We start from the raw sequence: 14018 nt of genomic DNA on the forward strand, positions 1-14018 counted from the left end.
CTATAATCACTGGTCTAGCTAATCAATATTCATATATATTCAAAATGGCGGATCTATGAATCATTCAACAGCCCTACCAAATAAGGTACACCTATGTTACGTTCGACCAATCAGATATAAGAAACCGCAACGAAAAAAGATTGCGCTCGTCCATTACTAAATAGGGGTAATAAAAAGGAAGAAGGGGAGATGAAACCAAAAAAATCTTTAAAATGATCATTTTACTACTGTGAAATATCAAAAAATTAAAAAATTGTAGTTTTATGTGAACAATAAAACATATATCTTTGTATGGTAAAACAATTATCGTATCAAATTTACAATGACAAATTAGTGGTTCCCCCTTGCTTTGAATGGACCGCTAACGGCAACGACTCGAGTCATCATGATCATAGAATCCGTGGTCGCGTAGAAAATCACAGCACAAGGGGATTGCTTGGTATATTGCACTCTTTCCAAAACCAGTAGGTAATGCAACAAAAATATCCCTGCCGGCTTCAATAACGCTACGAATAGCGGATTCCTGCAGTTCTCTGAATTTTCCATTAGGAATGCCTAGTTTGTTGGCCGCATAATTATGATAAACTTTCTCGCAAAAGATCGTCGTCGCATGAACTACCCGCCATCTTGGATGAAGAAAATGACGTAATGTCACGTGATTTATAATATGCATATGCATAGACTCTTCTCCATACGTGTTTCTGATTGGTTGAGTTCATTTCGTATTCATGAGGTTTTTTCGTACGAAAAACTGCCACGGATTCATGGTCGATAATAAAAAAACAACGACTAAAGCTAGACCAGTGATTATAGGCGGTGAGCCGCTTCGCGGCTCATGGTTCGTAGTCTCGCCGTATCAGACGTTCTGCTTAAGGTTAGTCTAGTAGCAAAGAAAAAAGCTCGGCACTCCGCCTAGATTATAGGCTAACCTTGGGGGTGTTGTGATGTGCTCAACCGAATTATGGGGTTGAAGAGGAAGGGGGAAATTGCATGATCTTCCTGGGGTACGGGGAGAGGGAAGGGAACTGCCAGAAGAGTTCTTTCTGATAGCTCCCTGACCTCTTAAAGTCTCATAGATAGATGGATGTACGAGATAAGCACTGTCCACCTTGAAGCGGTGTGAAATCTCTGTTTTTAGGATCAGAAACAATGTGCTGAAGATCGTGGATAAGGTTATAAATGAGCTCTAAATTGACCCATAATTGACCCCATATTTGAATAAAATAGATTGTTAAATACCTTTGAATTGTGAACAAGGCTGTCAGTTATAAGCACCACTGATTTTATACATAATTTTAAAAAATTTAGTGATTAAATTGGTTAAGATGATTGATTTGATTAATTGTTTTGTTACAAAAAAAAAGACATGACAAATTTCCATTCTTATTAGCAGATTCCTGTTGCTTGTTTACAAATATCTTTATGAAACCCATCCGTGCATATTTATTTAAAATATAAATATGAGGAAAACAGTGTAACTGAGGTTTGAGAAAGTGAGTACAATAATTCATGAAAAGTGAGAAAAAGAGAAAAATGTAGATCTAATTTTTTTCTGAAATATATTTGCACTCATTTTGTGTATATGTTGGAGTCGAATGTTGGATCGTTATGAAGAATCACATCCATCTCAAACTTGAATCTTCCTAAAGTTGGGAAGCTATGTTGATATCTAGACTCTAGAGGTTGCCTCAGGGTACATGTTTAATTCATGAGCATGTTCATGGTCAGATGGAGGTATGGATGGGCAACTTAGATTATAAGCTCTAAATTTCATTTCTTCTGAACCACTGTAGCCCCCCCCCCCTCCCCCAGTATCCCATTCTGTTAATAATTTGAATTAAAATTTAGTCATATTCTGCAGATACAATATATACCTTGTAACATATAAATAATGAAAATTACTGTTAAAGATAAACTTGAGTTCTGGTAATGCGATTGCATTGTGAAAGAAAAGTTGTGGAATGGATCAGAAAAGTTGATCATATAGCATGTAAGTAATGGTGTGTAATGCAAGGTTCTGGAGTCATCAAAATCATCATAAATTTGGCAGAGTCTTTGGTAAAGTAACAATCACTTACACAGAAAGATGTATATGGGACAACACACATGGTGTCGGTGTACATGGTGTACTACCCTGATTTCCTTATCTTTCTATGCTCATTACTCAGCCAGAATACATTTTCTTCCAAAATTGTTTGGCGCATGACATTTATTTGTAATCTTGAACATTCAGTGTAAGTTTCGTTAAATTATGTGAAAATTCATTTTCTTTTTTTACCAGAACTCAAGTTTATCTTTAATTACAAATTTTTGTTTTGGGAGGAATCATTTATTTTTTAGGCAGCATATTTGCCTCTTTGCATTTCCCTTACCAGGTATTCATTTGTTTCCCTTTAATATAGAACAAAGAAATTTTAAATTGTTTAAGATCATGTTGAGTTTCATACAGTTTTATCCTTAGTCTCTCTTTCTTCTCTCCCCCTCTCTCTCTCTCTCTCTCTCTCTCTGTCCTTTCCCTCTTTCTCTTAATTTTTCTTAATTTCAGAAGGTGATAGATAACTTGCTATTTATAATTTTTCTTGTGCTATAGTAATAGTTAAGTCGATGGTTTTAATATGTATTTTTGGTAACACTGAGCGGCAGCGGCAGCCCTATCCCCTCCCTTGTGTATAAGTGGATGGATGTGGGCGGACAGTTGAATCATTTCCCCCTGTACTAAGGCTATCAGCTCTATGAACTATATATTAAAAGATATCAATCGTAGATTTATTCAAAGATTGCTCTCAATGAATCCCACTCAAAAAAGATGTCATATGTTTGGTGCCAGAAGGGTGCTAACGCTTTATTGAATGATATGATTAAACACTCTTCTCACTCCAACCAGATGATATATTTGTATTAACATACATTATATCCCCTATCCTTGACAATTCTCATTCACAATTACTAGAAGCTTAACGTTCAAGATTCGTAAATTTAGTTTGACAGTATTCACAATGTATGCAGTATTATGCACTATGCACTCGTTGATCAGTGTGTGAATTTACGGAATGATAATGATAAGCGATTATTCTAAAATACTCTGCAAATCATTGGAATTGCAAACGGGGCTAAACACACTCATATTAGTTGTGAAGGCCTGAAGGGGTCATAAGAGGGTCAAGGGTCATGTTATGATCATTATCAATATTATGCTAGCGGACCCTGTAGCCTGCTTCCTAATCCTATCCTAGAAATGGAACAGTATTGCCTAAATACTGGATTGTTAAAAGGTTTCATACTTCAATTGCTCTGTGAGACTATTCACTTTTATCAAAGTCTGAAGTCCGTTGCACTACATAATAAATCTGTAGTCCTAAGAATGTCTGCCCCCTTCCCTTACCCCATCCCACTGCATACCTACTATGAATTCCACTCATAAAAGATGTCATCTGTGTGGAGCCAGAAGGGCGTTAAGTTTTTATTCAATAATATCATTAGAAACTCTTTTGACTCCAGACAGATGATGTTCTAAGAGCCTACTTATCAATTTAATCATTTACATGGATGAGGGTCAATTCGTCCTTGTTTTCACGAAGTGACGGTAGTGAGGAAAATCGTAACGCAAAGTGAATGCAATTTTTTTTCACTACCGTCACTTCGTGAAAACAGCGACGAATTGGTCTTTGCCCTGGCAGTTTTTTTTTGCCACCCTAGTACAAAGCCAAGTTTCTGCAATGTCATCCTATAATAATGATGATTATAATAATAGTGGGTTCTTGTATAGGGCTCATGTCTGTCAAACTTGACACTCCTAGTGCCCCACAATTATTACTCCAGCTTTATCATGGCTGCCGTTATGGTGCTCTAGCATTTAAAAGAATTAATTCCTACCAGGTACCCAGTTACCTCACCTGGGTCAAGTGTGGCAAATGTAGATAAATGTCTTGCCAAATGACATTAGTGCCATGGTAGGACTCCATCCGCAAACCATGGGATGGGAACTATGACATATAGAGTAGTATAGCCATACAGCAAAGAGCAAAGCATTGATCTACTGATTAGTACTGATGAGTTTTAACCAAGGCATCGTTAAAACAAAATGCATTTTGAATTTGCATGTACATACACCCATCCTCATCTAAATAACACCGTAATTGAATTTACTTTCATTCAAGAAGGTAGAAATCAGAAAGAGTTCTCACAGCGTGAACAAGACATTCTGATGGAGAATTCAGTAAACATGTTTTGATTGAATTAGTGGCAATTAGGGTTGTTATTAAATTATCCGTCATGCACTGGATCACCAATTTCACATACATGTACATGCACGGAATCAGAGGAAAAGAAATTATTGTGCATTTATGTCAGGATGGATATTATCAAGCTGGATGTGTGAAATGAGTTGGGAATCAAGCATAATAATTATTGAGAGATTGCTGATTCAAATTCAGTACAAGTTATAATGATCGATGAATTTTAATTGGTGATATTTGTAATTGTCGCTGAATCTAAATTGGTTATAGTTATTACAGGGCTTCGCTGAAGGTATATATGAAGACAGATCATATGAAGCTGGGTTAGCAATTTATGCAGATCCTTGAAAAATAATTTGGTTTCATTTGATGAGTCCAACAGAGAAAAAGAGCTATTTAGGTGTGGAAAACTATGATTTAAAAAAGAGCTAATTTAAGAATCGAGGACAAAGTAATTGTACTATGATGAATAATATTTTTTGATCATGTTGTAGGCCTGCATACATAAAGAGGTCCTGATATCCTTTTTCTTGTCTCTTTAATTCTTATCTTTGTGTTGTCTAATTTCTGTCTGTCTGTCCCCACCTGTTCTCTCTCTCTCTCTCTCTCTCTCTCTCTCTCTCTCTCTCTCTCTATCTCTCTCTCTTTCTCTTTCTCTCTCTCTACCCCCCTCTCCCCTCTCCCTCTTTCTTGTTCTTTCACTTTTACCTGTTTTCTCCCTTCTCTCTTTCATTTTCTGTCTTCTTAAGTTTTTACTCATTTTGTCTTTCACCCTTCTCTCTGTCTCTGTCTTTCTTTCTCCCCGTCCCTCCTGACCTGTCACTTTCTGTATCCTATCTTCTCCCTCCTCCTTCTCTCACCCTTCTCCTTCCCCCTCCCTTCTCCGTCCATCTCTCCTTCTGTCCCTACCTCCATATATCTCTTTCTTTCCCTCTCCCCTTCTTTCCTTCCTTCTTTCCCATCTATCCCAATCTCCATCTCAATCTGCTCCCTCCATCTCTACTTTTTCACCTCTCGCTGACCTGAAGCTACTTGTAATTGTCACGGTGTTGACCAAAAACGAGGCTGACAAAATTGGATCAGCTGAAGCTAATAATAGTACATAAAGAAGATATGATTTTGCTCTGCACTTTCATTTATTCAATAACTGGGAAATGAAACAGTGGCTTCGGGATGTGTTTATTGAAATGCCACATGTCTGTTTTCTTGTCCGCTTTTTCATCTACATGTATGCACTTTATGGACTTTTTTTCTCTTCAAGCCGTTGAATCGTCTGATAAAGCAGGCAAGAGGGAACCTTCGCATACATCAGTAACGTCCGGGTTATTGATTTGCATCCTGATCAATCCATCATAGGTTATTTCAATATTTATGAATATTCTTTCGTATGGTGCGTATGTAAAGCCATTGGCTGGATGTGCACTTCTTGGAATCCTTTATACATTTTTGAGATTTCTTCAACATTTTCTTTGACTATATGTATGTCTAAAGTACACAGCATATTTCAATCCATTCAGCATCTAAATTGTTAAAGCTCATGTTTCAATTCTTTAATCTCAGTGCTAATAATCGCGACCTAATAAAGTACATGTATGTAGATAAAAAAAAAGTGGACAGGAAAACAGACGGCGTGTGTGTCAACAGTAGTGTAAGCACACAGTCCTCATAGGTTTTTACACATGTGCAGTGCAGGTTTGCTATTGTTAGAATTCCCAGAATGGTATCTTAATTTGTTTCTAACTCATATTTGTTTAATTTCACTTGAGGAAAAAATTAAGTTAAATATTGGTATTATCTTCCTGAATATAATCTATAATCCTATAATTTTGATGAAAAGATTTTTGAGGGCTTTCCAAAACTGTGCATGACCTTTAAAAGTGATAGCTTGTACTTCTTATGGCCCAAAAAGAAATAGAAAACTTTCTTATTGCAACCTGCCTTTTCAACAAAAAAAGGAAGGAGGAGGCCCCCTTTTTTTTCTTCTTCTTCTTCTTCTTCAAAATGTCCGGTGGCACATTTTTCCAAGATGTACGGCTGTGCTATTTTTCAAGATGGCCGCCAGATTTTTTTTTTTTTTTACCCCCGAAAAAGATCATTTTAGCAGTATGTTTTGGGTTTTTTTAATTTTTAAAAAAAGACGGGCGATCTCAAAAAGGAAGCGGCTGGGATGCTAAATATTTTTCTTTCTTAATTTGGCCTTAGATTTAACTAATGTGTTTTTCAGAGTTTCCTTTAAGAGCTTGCCAGGGCTGTAAAATTACTCTTCGCTTCCATTTCTATCCTTCACTGAGAGCATACATGATGAGTGGTCATAGGAAGGGAACATCATGCCTACAAAATAATTTGGCGTGTTCATGTCAGGTCACATCCAGCAAACAGTGACGCGAGGATATGAAATCAGATATTTTCTTCTGGGGATCACTTGAGTGCATGCAAACAAGGGTTTATATCTTTTATTCCAATGCAAGTTAGATGAGAATACTATGGTATATCCTTTCAATTGTTCTGACCACCTCGATTGTGTCAACCTTTTGCAAAGTTTTTCTTCAGTAGATATCAATATACTGTCTGTGCTCTGCAAAATGAATGAAATTACAAAAGCAATCTAAATAATTGCAGGTTTAAAACAGTATTTCTAATGAATAATTATATGTAGTCTTGAATTGGATGAAATTGAGTAATTGTAGACCTGTGATGAATATCAGTTTATATTGATAGAAATAACTGCCTGTTATTCAGTATTGATAGTTGATGTCTTTTTACATGACACTTTTCCAATTATTTGTTCTATATTCAGTATTTATAATAGTGATAAGAAATGGCAGATATTACACTTTTCCAAAACTGTTAACTTTAAAGGGCTCTTAATTTTTTTCTTGCAACCTTGGTATCAATGGAGATTCTTTCTTTGAGAATACTTTTATTTGTAGTAGTTGGAATATCATACATGCTCTGGCAACAGTTATCTGCAGGTAATATCCTACTAACAAAATATGTTACTTCAAGGGTGGACCAAACACTGTACCTGTCCCTGACCCTAATCCTCCTAAACCTCACCCCCCCCCCAAAAAAAAAAGTGCAACCGCTAACCCTAACCCTAAACATGTATCGTAAACTAAATAAGGCCTAGAGCAAATGTCGCCAGAGCAAATGTCAGATCACCAGAATGGCACATTACTGTAGACGATGCAAAGAGACTTTTTAGGCTGACTGACCACGACTTCTCGAGATCAAAAGTGACACTTCAATTGGGACCTTTTCAGCTCTGATCTACTCGAGTTCATGGTAGCGATCATCCTACAAATGTAGGCCATACATTACCGGAAATAGAGGCTACAGACAGGCAGACTCCCTCTGCCTAATTTATTGATTTAGGGAGAAATTTATAGAGATGTGGGTTCTTGTCTGCTCCAAGGCAAACGTTCAGCTGCCTAGAATTGGAGCAGAATGGATTGCAACAGGTATATTGATGAATCGCAGCTGAAATGGGATTGTAAAATCTTTTGATGTCTAGACATTAGAGATATTTTGGGAAAGGTTATCTTTTAGCACAGTTTGTGAATTGAGCTGTGGATTAGGGGAAGGTGGCATGTCAAATGTTTTGTTGTTGTTGTATTGTGGTTATTGTTGTTTCAAGACAACGATTGATCATGATGATCATGATGATATTGATGATGATGATGATGGTGATGATGATAGTGATCATGATAGAGATGATGATTATGAGGAGGAGGAGGAGGAGAAGGATGGAGACCAACATAACAACGATGATGAGGATGATGACGAAGAGAAGATTATCATTATATTAAAATTAAGATGGAAATGATTTAAGAGATGATGACAAGAATGTTGGAGATGATAATGATGATCACTTTGCTGAGGGCGATAAAAAAAACCTATAAACAAAGGACTTCTTGTGTGACATTCAAAGGATTTAGTAGAACTCAACACTTATAGTACAGCTGGGCCTGATACACACCATCCACACCATCCACCAATATTCCACTCCAGAATCTCACAAAATAAAGTTGTATATATATATATATATATAACCCTGATTTTTAGATCGCTTATATTTCTGCTCAGTGAAGTTCTACATGCACTTTCAGGTTGCTAAATGGTATAAAGAACGACTCCATTTTTTCTTGTCTTTTAACTTTAGCAGCAACCCAAGGTCCAACAGCGTCCTCCGCTCATTCACAGCAGAAGTTTTGCTCCGGCTAGTATGGTCTTTGACTATGAAGATGATGAAGAATTCATGGACCCATCACAGTTCTTTTCACCAGGAGTGGTAAGCAGTGAAACTTGTAAAAAAAAAAAAAATGGAATCTGACTGTCCTTTTAAAGGCCCACTGTACTACTTGTAACTACTTGCACCCTCTATATATCAAACAATGCCTAATCAGTGCCTGTTGGTCCCCCATGATCCACCTGTCAGTGACCTTGCAGGGAGATCTAATCCTCTCTGGCCGAACTAGTACAGATGGGCTTTATAAAGAAATCTAATCATCTTTCTCCATCTCTTAGCTTTAAAGTTGCTCTGATTTTTAGTTCAGTCATGATCATTCTCACCATAAACATTGTCTGGGAATATAATGAGAATGATTTTAATAGGCAGTACAATATTAAAGTGAAGTTAAATACCCAAAAGTATATTATTTGAAGGAGGAAAGTAGAATGTATCTCTTCCTGTATATCTTTGAAAAAAATATTCTGTGTTGCCCTTACTAATTGTTTTGATTCAGTTATTCAAGCAGATATTATTGACTAAATGTTATGGAGTATAAAAGAAGGGAAAGGAGTTCATTGTCTGAGAAACCCAAAACGTGAGGACTATGTGCATTGCGAATCAAAGATGATATCTGAGATTATTGTATCAAATTTCTCTTGGAGAATACCCCGTGCAGTTCAAATTTGTTATCAGCTTTATAGAAAGAAAGTAAATATGATCATTAAAACTAGATTTTGTTCTCTTGTATTTATTTCAGGGCCCCCAAACGGTAAATTCTTGGGCATGTCCGATATTATTCAAAGTGTACCAATCACCTTCAAAAATAATTTTGTGTGCCCTATTTTAAGTGAGAGCTTACAGGTGCATTGAGCAGCCGACTCGCCAGTCACTGTTATGTTTAATACCTGAGAGTGAGTTTTTGCCTGCAAAATATCTTTAATACAAAAGCGATATGAGAAGCTCATATTCTTAATATGATATTACGACATAAAAGTACTATCACACCAAACTGATTTATTATGGGGTATTGGTACACTTTGATTGCTAGTGATAATTTTCTGCCTGCCAGTTTATAATTTCATTTATACCTTTTTTTAAAATTCTGTTTGTTATGTTTTATTTTTGTGTGTATGTATTAAAAGACACAAGTATATGATCTTACCAATAAAGTTACTTTTGTTATTTGGGCTGTGCTAAGCTTACAACTCACCCCTGTTTTGTGCAAAATAGAAATAATATGTTTTAGGTCCATACAGTGTTTGCAAGTGGTGACCCATTGGATGCAATTTTCTAGTTTGATGGTTTATGATCTATGTTGGTGTTTCTTTTAAAAGATCTTAATTTTGTTGTATTGTTCATATGATTTTTGAATGATTGTCTGCAATATTGGCATGTTCTTATTTTGTTTTTGCATTTTGCTTGGTTTTCCTCCTTCTCTCCCCTACCCTTCTTTGTCCCAATATACATTGAACATCTGACCATCGATCCCATAATAAACTTTCCTTACCTCTTTGCCGGCCACACCCTCACCTTTTACCCTTCCCACTTCTTTCCCTCTACTTTTTAAAAATATTCTATAATGAATCCTTGCCCCTGTCATATCATCTGTCAAATTTTGTCCAATTTGAATTTTCTGTTCTCGAAAATTATTTTCTTTTCTGTCCCATCCTGTTTTTTCCCCCCATTTGGAAACATTTCTTCTACTTCATTGTTTCAATCATTCTACCACTCTGTCCATCTGTACCTCCTTCTCTCTATCTCTCTCTCCTTCTCACTCTCTTCTTCTCTCCGTCTCTCACTAAATATACATTTATATCTATTCCTCTCTCTTCTTTCACCCTCTCCTCTTCGCTTTCTGGGTTGTTTTTTTCTCTTTGTTTCTTCCTTTTTATAATTTTCCTTGTGTCCTCATTTGTCATTGTCCTGATGGGTTTTTTCTGTGACCCCTGCATCCTGCCCCCTGCCCTTCCCCCTCCCCCTCCCCCTGCATCTATCCCTGCCTGTGCACCCACCCTGACCAACCAACCATCCAGCTTTCTGATGAGCTCAATGACGAGGTGTTCTTTGACTTCTCACCAAAGGCCAAGAGGAGAGCCCCGCCCCCCAGCGCAGAGCCGCCCCCTATCCCGCCCCCGAATCTGCGCCTGGAGTCGGATGAGACAGCCAGCGAGTATGAGGAGATCAGAGAGAGGACGCCCCGCAACGAGGACCGGTTCAGGGAGTTGCCTCGCCCTCCTCCCGGCAAACTTGGTGGATTCGATGAGGTTGACTTGGGTAGGTGTTTTAATGATATGTCTTGAAATGAAACATCTGATTACATTCGCACTTCAGAGATGAATAAGTGTAATTCCATAATTCAGTAATAATCAATTCCTGTCATAAGAATTAATATCTCCACTGAAATTGAATGAAGTGAAATTGCTTGTATATTAGCTGGTTAGGTGAATTAACGTATCAACTACAAACTGCTTTCCTATTATGTCTAAGTATTGAAAAAACAAGATTACTGGTTCTAACTCTGTGCTAAATCAATAGTTTTCACCCCCCCCCCCAATCTTTTAAAAGACATGCTGTCACTCAGCTTCTCTGTTTCTTTCAACCATTTTCTGCAGCTGGAAGACCGCCTTACAAGGGGGAATACCCAGACCCAGGAGAAGATGATATGTACGCTATGCCTGATCTTCCAGATGTCTACCGGAGAGAGCCTTCAGCCGGGGATCCCCTGGACTCCAGGACAACCAATGTGCTACAGGACATGATGTGAGTTTAAAGCCCCACTGTACTACTTATAGCTACTTGCGCCCTCTGTATAGCAAACAATGTCTAATGGTGCCTGTTGGTCCCCCATGGTCCCCTTTTTCTTATGTTATTTGAGAGCTGATTTGATGAGATAACAACCTGTCAGTGACCTTGCAGGGAGGTCTAATCCCCTTGGCCAAACTAGTGCAGACTGGCTTTAACTCGTTGCAGACGGGAACCATCTAGTTCCTCAAGGGGAATGAGAGAAGTCAGAAATAACATTAATATTAATAATAATAATAATATTGGATATTTTTGTAGTGCGCATATCCACCATGCAAGGTGGTTGAAACAATGTAGTGGAGAATACTAGCTACTGATTTCAATGCTCACAGCATACAAGGAATCCCTTCCTATCCATAACCATTTTAATACTGGGATGGAGAGTGGCAAATGTAGATTAAAGTACTCAATCAAATGCCCGTATTCTCACAATCTGATGCCAAGCGCTTACACTTAGAAGTGTATTAGCTCAATAAACCACCACAAAAAAGCTGCCACGTTTTTTGTTTAACGTATAAACGAAAGCCAATCGCGTTCTACAATGATCCCACGCATAATCACTTAGCTCTGTTATAAAATACCACTGTTTACCACCTCATATCTGAGCGAGGCTTAAAGGTAAAGACCAGTTATGGTTATACGATTGCATTGTGAAAGAAACATTGTGGAATCGATCCGAAAAGGTTGATCATCTAGCATATAAGTATTGGTGTGTACTCCAAGGTTCTGGAATCATCAAAATGATAAGAAATTAGGCCCAGTTTTTGTAAAGTTACAAGCACTGGACACAGCAAGTTGTATATGGGACTACGCGATACGTGCCCGACACGTGCACGATATCTATCAGGTCCAAATAGATATAATAGTTTACCAAATACATCAATCAGTAGGCGGTTTCTCTGCAAAATTTGTATCACCACGTATTAGTCATACTCTTGATTGGTAATAAGAGCTTCCGTTTCATTTTTTGAGAGGGGGGCATTTCCAAAACTGATCTTAACCTTTAAAAGTAAACCTTTTTTTTAACACAGGGCCACATCTTCACCAATATCATGTAGCATTAAAATCTAGCTAGGTGAAGCAAACTTGCATCAGATGAATTTTTCAGACTAGTACATATCCAAAATTCTGACAAAACGCACAATGGGTATGAGGACGAGAATATTAAAGAGTACTGAATTCTTATATCTACCCAGTACGTATGTATGGTAGTGAAACATGGACTTTAGCCTCTGATACTGAAAAGCATTTGGAAAGTTGCGAAATGTTTTTTTTAAGAAGAATGATGATAATCCCTTGGACTGACAAAGCTAGTAATGAGGAAGTTCTTAGAAGAGCTGGAGTGCAAAGGAAAATGATATGTGAGATGTTGATTAGGCAGTTGGAGTTCATGGGTCACATTACACATAAAGAAGGCCTAGAGAATCTTGCTTTGACTTGGAAAATTGTGGGAAGGAGGATACTTGGATGGACAGTCTGCAGAAATTGTTGAAAGAGAGAGGAGTGAAAGAACTGTGAGTGTTGCTAAAAGAGAAGGCTAGGGACCGAGGGTTGTGGAGCAGCATGATCGCCAAAGCCAATCGATATGGCACTTAGAGAGAGAAAGAGCATGTCCACCCCAGTTCCCAGTTATACAGATCCTAGTCAGGAAATACGATGACTGTTGCTTTCCTAGATGTGCCCTTTTAACAGTTACCAGTTGTACTTTGCACAATATTTTACTCAGCTATCTAAAACCATGCGTCCTCTGCAATTAATTCGATAACAAATTCCAGTGCAAATTTGTGTATGTTTGTGATGTTTTTAATGTTTTTAAATCGCAAGCCTATTTGATGTAGTTCCTATAACTGACCAGTAAATCATCCTGCTTCTGGTAATTTTTCACCAACTGAAGTCTCTTAGCTTTTACTGAGTCATGAATGGCAGGTGTGAAGCTGTTTAGGCATCTTATCTTGTCACCCCCCCCCCCCCATGGACTAAAAATAACATGGTATAATTGTTACTTTACAGACCTACCGGCATCGGGTGGCGCAAACCCAAGACGGAGGAGCGCTTCAAGATCCCGCCCATCGTTTCACCCCTCCCGGAGGACCTCCCGGACGGCAGCAAGCCCCTCCGCCGCACCAAGATCAGGGAGCAGATCATGGACATGGCCATGGACAATGCAGACAGGAGAGAGATCGGCAAGGGCCTGGTGGGCCGGGTCCTCAACAGGAGGTACAGGTCCAGGAGGATGGACAGCTACGTTCAGAAGCAAATCGAGGAGATCGAAGACCACAGGTAAGCCGCCTACAGTCAGAGAGGCACCTTTCCAACATTGAAGCATGCGGTATCTCATTCTCTGCATCTGGTAGCATGTTGAGTATCTGTGGGTTGCTCTCGGAGCATTTGAGCTCTAAAAGGCTCATCAAGAGCTGAGATAAATAGGAGAAAATATGCATCAGAATACTCTTTTTAAGAAGAAGTTCACTTTTTATTAAAATTCACAAACAAACATCATGTTAACAATTTTTTTAACAGGGAAGCGTTTTGCAAAGGTGTGTAATTGGAGACTTGAAGCAACGCATACATACATTTGGGCAACGGTTTGGTTAATCTTTTTGAATTTATAAAGGCATGAATCATTGATAATATTGGTTATATTTCAAATATAGGTTTTAGTCATTGAGATGCATGCAATGATAATGAAAGTATTTTTTTTTAGGTTACAATTAGGTTTTTTGTTCTTTTTTTCGTAGGAAGTGGAGTGA

General features: G+C 38.0%; 1 protein-coding gene across 6 annotated transcripts in view; it reads left to right on the forward strand.

The window, feature by feature from the left end:
- Positions 1-14018, forward strand: part of LOC757176 (inactive rhomboid protein 1) — a 51857-nt gene that overhangs the window by 25021 nt on the left and 12818 nt on the right. For 4 of the 6 annotated variants that reach the window (XM_030984296.1, XM_030984299.1, XM_030984300.1 and 1 more), the window contains 4 exons: positions 8398-8526; positions 10500-10740; positions 11079-11226; positions 13279-13548. In XM_030984296.1, coding sequence (XP_030840156.1) covers positions 8398-8526; positions 10500-10740; positions 11079-11226; positions 13279-13548 — 788 coding nt within the window. Of the gene's footprint in view, positions 1-8397; positions 8527-9223; positions 9236-10499; positions 10741-11078; positions 11227-13278; positions 13549-14018 lie in introns of all 6 variants that reach the window. The other 2 variants (XM_030984298.1, XM_030984297.1) reach the window with 2 other exon arrangements.

The sequence above is a fragment of the Strongylocentrotus purpuratus genome, unplaced genomic scaffold (assembly GCF_000002235.5).
Source record: "Strongylocentrotus purpuratus isolate Spur 01 unplaced genomic scaffold, Spur_5.0 spur5_scaffold_14, whole genome shotgun sequence".
Taxonomy (NCBI): domain Eukaryota; kingdom Metazoa; phylum Echinodermata; class Echinoidea; order Camarodonta; family Strongylocentrotidae; genus Strongylocentrotus; species Strongylocentrotus purpuratus.